We start from the raw sequence: 13,351 nt of genomic DNA, 5'->3' as shown, positions 1-13,351 counted from the left end.
TATCACATTTTCTCATAAAATCATTAATATTTTTACATACATTCATAACATGACCGAATATATATTGAGAAGCAAAAGTAAATATCTTATTTTTTTTTTAAATATATGCCTCAATGATTGGCAAGGGAGCAACAGATACTTTATTAGAATTCATAGTTGACACTTGACAATTTGACATTTCAAAATTCGCATCTTTATTTTTTGTTGTGATGTTTGGGTCTGTGTAAAACTAAACTCACTTCGAAGCTTAACATTAACCGAAACCGTTCTTCTTTGCATTTATAGTTAAAAAACACTTGAAACTATTATTAGTAAGTTAATTGTAATAGTTGATTTAAACACGATATACAGCACTGACGATATTTCCAAGGTTAGAATACCATGATAATTGTGATATTTGCAATGTTTATATTTTAATCATAAAAATGTCACGATCGTGAATTCTTTAATACTTGCATAGTGAGAATTAACATTATAATTGAAAATTACAATGGAGGCTCTATCAGAATCTACCGATCTAACCTATCCACAAGCCGTGGATCCTACGATGCAAGTTGATCAGCCGATGGACACCGACAAATTACCAATCCAGCCCCCGATACAGCCACCAGAAATTATTGGACCTCAGAGCGGTAAACATGAAGAATTTTCGGTCGAGAAAGTATTAGATCGGCGAATAAAAAATGGCAAAGTGGAATACTTGCTAAAGTGGAAAGGTTATTCGAAGTAAGTATATACAAACTATAAGATAATAAACTTGCTATTTTATATTTAAAGGTAATTTTCGTTATTGAAGACAAATCTTATATTACGGAAATCAGGTATATTGCATATGTTATAACACTACTTATAATGAGATATTACACATTAAACATGTTTGTTGGCTTGGCAGGCATGTGGCGGTTTTATTTATTGAAATTAATTTGCATTACATTTGTCAATATTGTATAATTAGGATCTAATTTAGTATTTCTTATGTAAATAAATATACATTGTAAATGGAATAGTATCATCAATCATGGCATGTACAATATGACTATATTGTACATGCCATGATTGCTTTTGTTCTAATTTGTTTGGCCCAGCAGTTAGAACCTGTGCATCTTAGCCAATGATTGGGTGTTCAATTTTTTGTTCAAGTTGTATCAAAATTCAGTATTGCTTGAATTAATTTTCATGTGCTTAATTTGTGTTTAAAATTCATCTTGTGCTTGGTGGTGAAGAAAAACATTGTGAGGAAACCTGCATGTGCCTAATTTCAACAAATCATTCTGCCACATGTGTATTCACCAACCAGCATTGGAGCGGTGTCGTGGAATATGCTCCAAACCTTTTCTTCAAAGTTGGAGGAGACCTTAGCCCATCAGTGGAAAAAAGAAAAGTTGAATCAGATACATAATATATTATCTATATCAAACAGTAGATACTAATTTTACGCTTCTTTGAACATGGGATTTTTTTTTTAATATCATGGATGAGGCAGTGACGAGATTGCTAATATATACTAAGAGGAACAAGTTTTTTCAGTGAGGATAACACATGGGAACCAGAGGATAATCTAGATTGCCCTGATTTAATATCAGCGTATGAAGAAGCTCGTCTAAAGAGAGAAAGAGAGGTAGCTGCACCTCCTGAGGTTGAGGAGGGACATTCAACCCGCAAACGAGCAAAGAGAGGAGATAAGAAAAAGAAAGTTGAGGTAATTGATTTGGCTCTATTGACTATTCTTTTTAATTAAGTGTCATTGTTTTAAATGCTGTTGTATTGTGATTAAATTATGTAATTATAATTACAAACTATATTACTAAGTGTTGCTCATGAAAGATATAACTGTGATATGATAGCTTACACTTGACATTTCATATAAGGTATGCAAGTATCAAGTGTAAGCTTTTGGTACAGATACACATTTGCTACAGACAAATAGTTTTTATTGTGGTCACTAATAAGTGTTAAATATGTTATGTTATATTATAATATATTAATTTATAAGTAATATTAAGTTTTTGATACCACATGAATATTTTTATAATCAGGTGTAGGTTGTTATATTAAAATAAATAAATATAAATATGAATTACAGGAGGTCGAGAAACCAAGAGGTTTGGCGAGGGGACTACAACCAGAGAAAATTCTAGCGGGGCAACTTTTCCATGGCACACTATACTTTTTAGTAAAATGGTAGGTTGTGGTGGTTTTTAGTTTAATATCTATACCACTTCAAAGAAAGCAAGTTCCATTAATTTGTACACATCTTGAAAATATGTGGTTTATGCTTTGTTTTGTATTTTTTATACATATTATACATAAACATTTCAACCAAATACTATAGAAACATTAAGATTAAAAATGAATGATAAAAAGTTTTGTTAATTTTAATAATTGTAATTGCTATAAGGTTCTGGTGATTCCTTAAATTCATTGTATATTATGTATTTGGTTCTTACAGGCTTATGTATTTATTTGCTCTTTTTTTTAAATAGTAATAAATAACACGTAAAATATTTGTAAATAATAATGCTATTTTCCCCAGGCAAGACTGTCAAGAAATGGATGTAGTCCCAGGACACGATTTAGGAGAGTCGTTCCCAGACTTTGTGATAAACTACTATGAACAGTGTGCCCCGTTCAGTGTAAGACATCCTGTCGGAAGAGTGCCAAGAGCTGCCCCAGAAGTGAGTCAATTTTCTTATTAGTCAAAAGACATTTCTTAGCTTTCTTTTCTTATTGGTTTTATTGCCTTTGGGTTGGTTCATTTCAGCACAACACTGTCACCATCCAATTGTGATAGTCAGGAATACATCCTCAAGTAAAGATTTATTACTCTTGAGGTATAAGTTGTAAAATAAAAATATGCTCTAAACCAGCTTGCAGGTTCCTCTAGTTTACCAATTTCCTTGGTTATTGTTTTTGTTCTGTTTCTAGTTGTTAAAGAGAAATATTGTAACACAATTTCCTATTTCAGCTTCCACCACTGGAAACTTCAGAGATTAATACTGAAACCCCAATGGAAGTTAGCCAGGAAGATACTGCCAGCATCACAGAGACAGGTAGCTGTACTAATATTTCAATTAAGTTCTAGCATTATGTAGAAGATTTTACTAATTTTATTACTGTTAATTTATATTAGAACCATTATTGTGCTAATCTTCGGTAATTATTCTAAGCTATTTTACTCCAGTTATTTTAATTTTATCCATAAGTACTCTTTAATCAAGTATATTAAGATACTGGTATATTTGAATGAAACCAAAGGAACCACATAAAAACTCACAAAATATCGCGGTTCCAAACTAGAAGCTTCAATTGAATGTTCTATATGTTTAATTGGTAGTCAATATTAATTGTGTTAATAAGGCTTGAAAGAGAAGATATAGTGTCATATTTATTATTTTTAAATCAAACACAATAGACAGTGATGTTCACCGATGTCAGGCCTCTGCTAGGCTGTGGTTATGGGTACCACGTAATTATAATTAATTATTATTCTACCATCAAGCATTGGTTTCTTGGCTCGTAAAACTCATACAGCCGATGATCCTTCGTCTTCTCCTTCTTTCCTTTAGTAATCAGAAATTAATATCTCCTGTGTAATAAAAAAATAAAATATTTTTTAATAAATTTGAAAATCGAATTATATTATTTTAAACCAACCTGTTACAGAACAAGCTCCAGTTGAAATGCCAGCACCAGAACCACAACCACCGATATCAGAACCTGAAAGCCAATCCATAGAGGTGCCAGTCAACTGACTCGCGTTTTACAATGCCAATAGTAAAGACTACTGACGACATTCAATAACTGACTCAAAATTATATTTAACTCGAATACACGACGTATTTGAGTACATACCTTAAATTATTATTAAAGGTTACATTCATTCAGGATTCATTCAGGTACTCATTCGTGAGCTTCGAAGGATGTAATGTGTCATGGACATTATTCGATTCAGATGAGATAGATGTAGACAGACACTAACGCCATCTATGTGTTAACGGAGTAATATTGAGACTTAAATTTTCCATTTCCTTATACCAAACCACACGCGCCAAATACTGCACTTTTATGTTTTCAATTGGAATCGTAAATCATTAATATTAATCATTGGGAAATTTACTACTCTTTTTAAGTTATCTCTGATTAAGGAATGGGATTATATTACTAAAACGTACTGTAAAGCTATTATAAAGAAGATACACATACAATGCATGCATTTTTTCATTAATGCCGAATGAAAGATATACATATTAGATTATCTATACCAAGATTATAAATGCTAATGTCACTGTCTCGGTCTAACCACTAAACCAGTAATAGCTGACGATCAAGCCCTAAAACGCGAGTATAATCGCGGGCGACAACTAGTACGAAGGCAGGGCCATCCAGGTGGGCTCAAACCAACCACAAATATAATAACTTTTATTGCTGTGTTCCAGTTTGAAACGGAGAGAATGAAAAAAGAGGAATAAAACATAAAATCTAATACCTAATTTTAAACACACAATGGAAACATGGTATGTTAATATACGTCGGAGTAAAGTGAACGAATACCGTATAGAACAGCAACAAATTTCAAGTGATTGAAATATTCATCATTTATATTTAATGAATTGTAATTTCAAGTGATACCTGTTAGTGTGTAGGACCTAAATGCTTTTAATAGAAGGTTTCACATCTTTATAGAATAAAAAGGTATTCTCTTTAGAATAATACCCTAAATTTGATAAATAAAATGGGTAAATTATACATATATAAAAATATTTAGATACGCCAGGAATATAGGATTAATTGCTTTCGTTTTCCATAGAGGTGCAAAATAAAGTATTTTTTTAATAGATTATTCAAATGTGACCTTTGCTAATTATTGATATTCCTAAAATGACTATGTGTACGAATCGTTTTAAATTAAATTATGTGTAAGAAATAAATGATATTTAAAAATAACATATTTTATTTATTTGCTCTATTATACAAAATTCTTATATCATACCACCCTGTATAAGTAACGACTTACATAATTAAAGTTTAAATGCTTTGGCATTACATTCGAAGTTCGCGACTAAACTTCACAAAAAAATTATAAACTATTAAGTATTTGACAGGTCCTTTAAATCGAAGCGAGTATTACATAGACAATCTAGTTTTTTTTTTTTTAAAGTTTGTTGAGAAAAGGCGCAATGGAAGCGAAGTCTTCACACTCTGGAATCAGTTTTCCTTTGAACTTGATGCAGGATTCAGCGCAGAGGGATCCTTCGAACCAAGCGCCCAACATCTTCTTACACTGAGCGCAGTTCTCGATGCAGATTTCGAAAGGATCGTAGCCGGTTGCTGTGAAATAAGTATATTTTTATAATTAAATAGTAATATTTATGGATAGACCATAGAGTAAAATAAGACTTTTACCTTATGCTTAAATCGCCTTATAATTATTTTTAAAATTTTGTTCGTAAGAAACAATATTTATAAATGGAACGTACGGGAAGTAAATGTACACATGTAAACAACTATTTTCTGTTCTTTTTGTTTTTTACTGTTCACGTTTTTAATGAAAAAATTTTTGCTAAAATAATAGCGTACATTTTGTAATAATTAAAATGACCTACAGTCTGATTCATTCCTATGTCATAATGAATAAATATATATTTTAATTTAATATTACATTTAAGAATATAGTGTAGCAAAATTAATTATTAATTATGCCTGCGCGACGTTTCGTAAACACTTCCGTGTAAAAAGTTAATTTCGCGCTACCCCAGTAGATAAAGAAGAGATTACGTTAACGCGTAAAAATAGGTAGAAAAACTCGTGGTACATTAGTGAAACTTTAAGCACAATATAAAAGCGTTCTCGCGATCTTAAAGCCATCGCAACTCGTGGTACTTTTAATCAAGTGGGTCTAGTACAAATAATATGCGATATTATAAGGATTCGTAAATGTAATATTGGCTCTAATAACGATTAAATTAAACTATTATTTTTAAAGACAAAGAATAAAATTAAATCAAATTACAATGTTCCCATTCTTGGATTAAATGTATTACAGATAAATCAATTATGATTAAGTGTCGTAAAATATATATAATAGTCTTTTTCAGTGTTATATTTAAATAATTATTTTCTTGACTTTAATTGAAGAAATTCCGACTGTAACTACTAGTCGCTTTTACGTCTTTACCATCTAATGCATCAAATAAAAATAGTAAAATAGCGCCAAAAAATAAAAATATACTCATTAAATTTATATTTTTGTTTTAAATATAATTTTTTTTTAATGAATAAATTATAATAATAATCTGCTATAAATTTCACACCGATGATGTGACAAATGACAAAATATGGTGCCATTAAAAATAATAATTAGGTGTTTGCGTTTTAAAATTTCAAATAAAAAATAGGTATTTTTTTAATACTTAATTTTACGTTTATCCCCTTAACACTTTAAAATCACAGAATAAACTTTATTTATCCGATCTCCAAGGTAAACCTAAGTATTCTATTTATCGTGGTCGACTTTTTTTTCTTTTCTTTTTTTATATTTTATAATTTATGCGCAATAATCCAACCAGTATCGAGCCTTAAATATTATTAAGAAGCATAAATATCAAAGGTAATCTTTATATATAATTTTAAAGCAAAAATGCGTGACTTATATTAAGAAAATAGCAACACTTCCAATAATTGCCTTAAAATGAATATGACATCAAAAAATTCAAACTTCAAACTGAACCCTAAGTTCTTATCTAGAATAAGGATTAACAAGTACGTCCTCTATTCCAAAGAAGAAAACACGAGCTGACTAAAGATTACATCTATCGCCTGAAACGTGGTCTATCTTTGCAACTTTTCCCTATTCCTAATAGAAGTAACCTAGTTTGCCATATTGTTCGTTATTTTTGAAAGCCGAAAGGACAAAAAACGTAACAGACGTGGAATTCAGCTGAAAGTTTATTTTTGTTTTTATTAGTATCGCGTTTGGTCATCATTTGAATCATCTATTTATATAAGTATCTCATATTAGCATTAGCATTAGCAGCCTGTAAATTTTCCCACTGCTGGGCTAAAGGCCTCCTCTCCCTTTGAGGAGAAGGTTTGGAGCATATTCTACCACGCTGCTCCAATGCAGGTTGGGGGAATACACATGTGGCAGAATTTCGTTGAAATTAGACACTTGCAGGTTGCCTCACGATGTTTTCCTTCACCGCCGATCACGAGATGAATTATAAACACAAATTAAGCTCATTAAAATTCAGTGGTGCCGACCTGGGTTTGAACCCGAAATCATCGGTTAAGATCCTCGGCTCCTTTATCCTTATCTCATATATATTTTTAAAAATATTTCGAATGATTACATGTTTAATTAAATTCTTTTATATTTATTACTAACATTTAAAACCATTTTCGATGCTTCCGTATAAATATATATATAGTTATATTTTGTCTTAATGATTTGTTCTTAGCTTGAAAATTTAATTATTAAATATTGTTTACATGATAGTACTAAAGGTATGACTTTAAGTTTTCTTACGCAATCCATGACTTATTCATTTTAATTTCATCTAAGTCTTAGGACTTAGTAACATTACCTCAATCCAACGAATCAGCGTTACGCAAGTAATCTATTCTTTATTGCTTCACTGTTTTTCTCGTTAACTTCTTCACTCATTCAAAACGACACTGTCGTTACGAGGTCAAGTGTAAGCGGGTAAGGTGAAATTGCGTAATAATACGGCGAAAGTAAACCGGCTAAAACGCGGATTGGGGTCATTGCCTCAGTTCGCACGCACGTCTTCACTTTATTTTTCACCTAAGACACGTTATTTAATGCGAAACCGCAAAACGTAGAAAGTTGAGCCGAGTGAACATATTTCACAGTGCTATTTACAAAATACGCTAAAGTTTTGTTTACATAATAATTAAAGAATAAACTGAGATACGTGCTTAAAATCTTTTAGAATTTCTAAACATATTTCTAATGTCTTGCCTTATTTTCATACCGTGTTTTATATATGTCGTATGACGTTGAAGTTTATGTAAACAAATTGAAAGAAACAAGAAGAATCTGTAAACTTTAGGATAAAATACTCTGGACTGTTGAATTCTTATGTAGGTGCTATTAATACATATCTTTACATTAGAACTCTAAAATTGAGTTAATAGTGTTTTGACGTATCGTATTAATAAGTCCATACATTCGAATTTAGATTCAAAATGACAGCTTAATTTTTCAAAGTATTTTAGAGTCACGTCACTTAAATTGAATATTTATTTAAAAAAAATCTTAACGTACGTATTTGTATTTTAAAATATAATATTTTTTATTCGCCGGCACTGTAACGAAGTGATTTTTTTATTTATTTAAGAAACTCAATAAAAAAAATATGTAAGCATTTCACTAAATTAAATCTTTGACTTCAAATAATTTTATTTTATCTAAACTAATTAATATCCGCGAACAAGGTTGAGTTATGTGAAATGCATTTTAATTATGAAACCGTAACTTTAAAATATTCTCAAAGATATCTGTTTTATTTTAAAAGTAAAAATCTTATTTAAATGTTTGCGATAATTATTATTATGAGTTGTACAATATATAGTATTAGCATAGCATATTTTTTTAGCAAAATGTTGTTACGCCTAACGACATAGAAAACTCCCCTTTTATGTTTTAGGAAGGAACTTTCGTGTCGATAAGTGATGAATATCATTTAGAAATCAATCTTACAAACGTATTAAATATTTTCATATTAAATTATCTGTAAGTGACAATAATGATATTATTAAATAATCCGGCTTCAGTTATGTTAATTTACGTCGATCCACTACGATGACAATTGTAGTCTCCCCAAAATACGCCAAGCATTCCTCAATAAATAACGTAATTAAAACGGGAACATTTTATTATAATAACATAGAAGTTTGAATAATGTAATCTAAATAAAATGAAATGGTATTTGACTGAAATTTTTGTGCTCAGAAAACATTTTTTTGTTTAAATATATAATATTTATTTAAATATATGATCTTTTTATTTATTAAGGAAATAATTGATATTATTTCATTGTATAAAACAAAAAAAAAACATTATAAAACCTAACCAATAATAGTTCCGGATATTACTTTGTATAAATTAAATAAAAGAGAGACAGGCTGTAAGATTATAATAAATTCATTAACACATACACTACTTTATATGAAACTAAATAAATAATAAAAAAATAATATCAATCACGGCAATCAATAATTAAAATATTCATAATTTTAACTTTAAATTTATTAAAAGAGAGAGGTAATGTCATTATTCATAAACAGTTAAGCCTTTAACCTTTAAATGAACGTGATTTAAGGTTGTTTTTTGCTTACCAATAGCTGGATTTGTGTTGATGTGATCCAAATAACAGAGAAAAACGGCTACGGAGAACAAAGTGTAGATGTTCGTGAGTTTTCCGACCATATTGAAGTTACCTGAAAAAAAACAATTTTACCAGGCGTATTTTGATTCTTACATATATTTATTTTGCCTATATAAAAATCGTTTTTACATTAAATCATTTATTTTTTTACAGTAACATTGAATAGAGACCAAATAAGAAAATCTCAAAATTATTAATTAAAACCAAAGAACCGATTTGTTGTTTATTATTATTTTTTTTCATATATTCAGCATTACTGTACCTATTAATAAAGTCCATCACAGTTAAATATAAATTAAAAATCTCAATTAATTAAAGCAATTCATTTCGAACGAAGCTGTATACTTTACATCTACATTTCGTTGATAAATTTTGACACTTATTTAATGAGAACGACACAAAAATTTCATCCGCGCGTAAACAATGTATACTCAGTACTAAGGAAACTAGCAAACTTCGCGAAATCACTACGTCAACTATGCGACAGAAACACTTCCTATTTCACAACCAATTATATATTTACTTCCTTCATACCTAATGGAACGTCGTAAATAAAAACACACACGATCCGGCAGCAGATTATCACTAACCATACTCACCGAATGAGTTCAGAAACCAAACTCACCACTTTATAATTCATAGAGGTATATACGAATAGTTCAAATCGGACAATATGAGAAAACCACCCAGAAACCGCACTCTGATCATGAATGTTATGTTGTTGATTCGTTTCGAAATAAATATTCTTATATTTGTATGAAAAATTCGTCTATCAGCGACCGCTCGAAAATGATTCGTGCTTAAATATGAACGAGTTAACTATGCTCGTACGATCGCTACAGGGTGGGGCGCAGGCTGTACCTAGCACGCGTGAATAAGGACTAACCCAGGAAACGGTCCATGTACTTTGCGAAAGCCGAAAGTTCTAAGTAGGAAGTTTGATCGTCAAGACTAACGTGGACTTGGTTATATTTAATTTCTTATCAATATATTGACGTCACGCACTGTTATGTAATCATCGTAATGTGCATGCTGTCTTACATCACGGTGAATGGCTTGCAATATGTTAGCATAAAACCAGTTTTTCGCATAATAAACAGTTACGCTAGTGATATTAGTGAGTTCATTGATTAGACCTATTCTCCAATTACATTATATGTTATAAGAGGGTAACTCTTTAAGTTCTAAATTCGAATTTTTATAAATATATTATTTATCTTTTACAAAAATTAGACATCTATAAATTTAAAAAGCAAAATAATAAGAAACAATTAACAAATATAAAAAATAACAAAATTTCACCAATTAATAATTGATTTGATTATCCACAATATTCTTTAGTCTCAGAGTCGGCCGGGTAGCCTTCGATGATTGCCCCAGGCCCCTGAATGCCTATGTTTGATGAGACTACGGGCTATTCGATAAATTAAACAAATACTACCACAATATCGATTTAAATTTATTAAATAAACACAAAACATTTACTCGATATTGTATTAAATGTTGTTGATGTTTTGAACCGAAAATAAAAATAACGAGATCCATTTCGAGTCAAAGACAACAATAAAATAAAATTTCCTATAAAAAATAATAATAATACAAAACCGGTCGCAGCATAACCCGATATTTAGGACAGAGGTGGTTTTAACTTCCGCAAGAACGAACAAAAAGTCAAATGTAAATAACCTGTAGATATAAACCTGTACTACGTAGCTCGACATCGACGATTAAACTAATTGACTTGTCACATTGCTGGCATTCTTCTAGACTTTTCAAGGCATGGCTCGTTTTAAACAGCAATGGTTTCTGTCACGTGAAACGATATGTACTATGTTAAAGAGCGTTGTAATAGCATTTAGGAAGCGGTTTCTTATCACACAATCTATTTAAATCACAATAATTGTGATCCAAACACTTCCTAATGTAGAGATTCGTAATCCTGCCGGAAAACGAGAATTGTTATGATTGATTTTTAATTTTTAAAACATTTCCGCATATGAAATCACGCGGTCGAGAATACTTATATCCAAAATGTTGTATTAATGGTAATTTCAAACTTGAAATGAGTTTATGTTATTACCGTATTCAGATGTTCATTATGGCGCCGAATACTTTAAATATGAATACTACTTACGGCCCTCAGTTTTAATTCTGTCCTGGAAATAATCCTTTCCTGATAAATTAATTTAATAATTTAAAAAGTTTTCTTTAAATTATTTCAAGCCTCAATTACAATATCAATCTGCTTTAGCATTTAAATAAATTATCAAAATTACTTCATTAGTAGAAGCGATTTATTTAGAAAGAATTTTCAAGAAAGAATTTATTATTTTATTATTCAAGAATTTGTATTTAAGGAAACTTTGAAATCCAAATATATTTCGTTTTGTTAAAACTTTCCACAAAATCCGATTTACGACAATAATCCTCAGAGTTATGAGATATTACGAGAATTATCAGATAAAATATTTATTTAAGGAAGATTTTAGATTGAAGCTTGATATTGTCATTAGCAATTACATTCGAGTCACGTTTAAATCTCAATGCTAACCCACAACTTTAAATTATAAAAACTTGGTCTATTTGGTCTCACCGAAGGTTTTCTATTGTCTTCGGAGAGGAAGACGAAGATGATTAGAGACTGTGATATCTGAGAGCATCAGTAGCATTATATACTGAAACCTAATGGTATTTCTTAAGCAAGCGTGTCTAAAAACCACGGGAGATCATGGGCTTCCATTATACAAATGGACGTATGTTTTAATTTGATTGTGGAAATTATTACTGTTAGATTATTTTATCTATACTAATATTATAAGATGTGAAATTTGTATGTATGGGGTAATCCCTAGAACGTAGAAAACTTCATTATTCCTGCGTCATTCATTGTATAAGTTATATTTGTATCATATCATTTTCTTTATTAAGAAAATGTAGCCGTGCGAAGCCGGGGCGTGACGTTAGTCTCTTATAATAATACAATATAGTCTTCCTAGCCGAAAATCAGTGCAATATCTATTAATTGATTATCAAATACTGATGGACGCATTAGCAGAAACCCAAATACTAAATACAATTCAGCGACAAAAAGTCTCAAAAGCAACGATTTTTCATACACACTTTCATCCCAAATTTAAGTCTCTTAAGCCATTTTCAAAAAAAACTTTAACTCATTTCTATCTTTGTCTCATTAACAGAAATTTGAATACCGATTTCTAACATCAGAAATGACGAATTTCCATCCCAACTTTCATATCTCATTTAATCCCCTTAGGAGTTAAATTTTGAAAAATCTGTCTTAGTATTAATTTCACTTTCGTTCCAGAAAGAATTTCTGTGCAAAATTTTATCCTGTTAGACCCCGTGGCTTAGACAAAGCTGTACGTCAATCAGTCATTTTAAAATCTTATAAAATTGATTACTTGATAATGAAGAAATGATACGACTTTTGGACGTTAATTGGTGTATCATTATTTTTGTATTATTCTTGTATTAGCATTTTAACTGATGTTTATATTAATATATATATTTTTTAACAATACGTTTGCTCAATAATACAAATAAAAAACATCGAGAAACATCTACAAGCTAGATTATACAAATTGAGATTCAATTTGCTCTTGTTCAATGACACTCAGAAGCCGGATGGTGGAAATCAGCTTCAGGTCTATTATTAGAAAATAAATATTATACATCACAATCATGCACCTAAACTTGTTATAAAGTCAATGAAAGTTACCTTTCAATTATTTTTGTCACAGATATTTCAAAGTTAACGTTCGCTGTTAAATGTTCAATTATTGTATAATTTAAAATAATTGCTTAAGAGCGTTGAGTGCTGAATGATATTACAAAACTAATGACTTGGGAATGAGATGCCTCCAGGCTGTTTCAAATGGCGGAAATATTTTTTTGTAATTGTATGAAAACAATAATTGTAA

The 13,351-nt window shown here is 30.2% G+C and overlaps 2 protein-coding genes across 8 annotated transcripts; one reads left to right on the top strand and one right to left on the bottom strand.

The window, feature by feature from the left end:
• Positions 1-202: 202 nt before the first annotated feature.
• LOC125067435 (chromobox protein homolog 1-like) lies at positions 203-4,928 on the top strand. 2 transcript variants are annotated; one of them, XM_047676047.1, is made up of 6 exons: positions 203-726; positions 1,528-1,699; positions 2,084-2,181; positions 2,534-2,675; positions 2,966-3,050; positions 3,664-4,928. In XM_047676047.1, the coding sequence occupies exons 1-6, from the start codon at positions 491-493 to the stop codon at positions 3,750-3,752; spliced, it is 822 nt and encodes a 273-aa protein (XP_047532003.1). In that variant the 5' UTR covers positions 203-490; the 3' UTR covers positions 3,753-4,928. The 2 variants fall into 2 exon arrangements, with proteins under 2 accessions (XP_047532003.1, XP_047532002.1); XM_047676046.1 differs by having other exon boundaries at positions 1,519-1,699.
• Positions 4,929-5,042: 114 nt separating this feature from the next.
• On the bottom strand, positions 5,043-10,253 carry LOC125067357 (eclosion hormone). 6 transcript variants are annotated; one of them, XM_047675905.1, is made up of 3 exons: positions 10,010-10,253; positions 9,361-9,462; positions 5,043-5,328 (listed from the first exon to the last, which is right to left on the bottom strand). In XM_047675905.1, exons 2-3 carry the CDS (start codon positions 9,449-9,451, stop codon positions 5,153-5,155), a joined length of 267 nt encoding a protein of 88 aa, XP_047531861.1. In that variant the 5' UTR covers positions 9,452-9,462; positions 10,010-10,253; the 3' UTR covers positions 5,043-5,152. The 6 variants fall into 6 exon arrangements, with proteins under 6 accessions (XP_047531861.1, XP_047531863.1, XP_047531866.1 ...); XM_047675907.1 differs by having other exon boundaries at positions 10,036-10,253; XM_047675910.1 differs by lacking the exon at positions 10,010-10,253 and adding an exon at positions 9,945-9,992.
• Positions 10,254-13,351: the final 3,098 nt, after the last annotated feature.

The sequence above is a fragment of the Vanessa atalanta genome, chromosome 11 (genome assembly GCF_905147765.1).
Source record: "Vanessa atalanta chromosome 11, ilVanAtal1.2, whole genome shotgun sequence".
Taxonomy (NCBI): domain Eukaryota; kingdom Metazoa; phylum Arthropoda; class Insecta; order Lepidoptera; family Nymphalidae; genus Vanessa; species Vanessa atalanta.
Note: the sequence above shows the minus strand (reverse complement) of the source record. Positions and strands in the feature narration are given on the sequence as shown.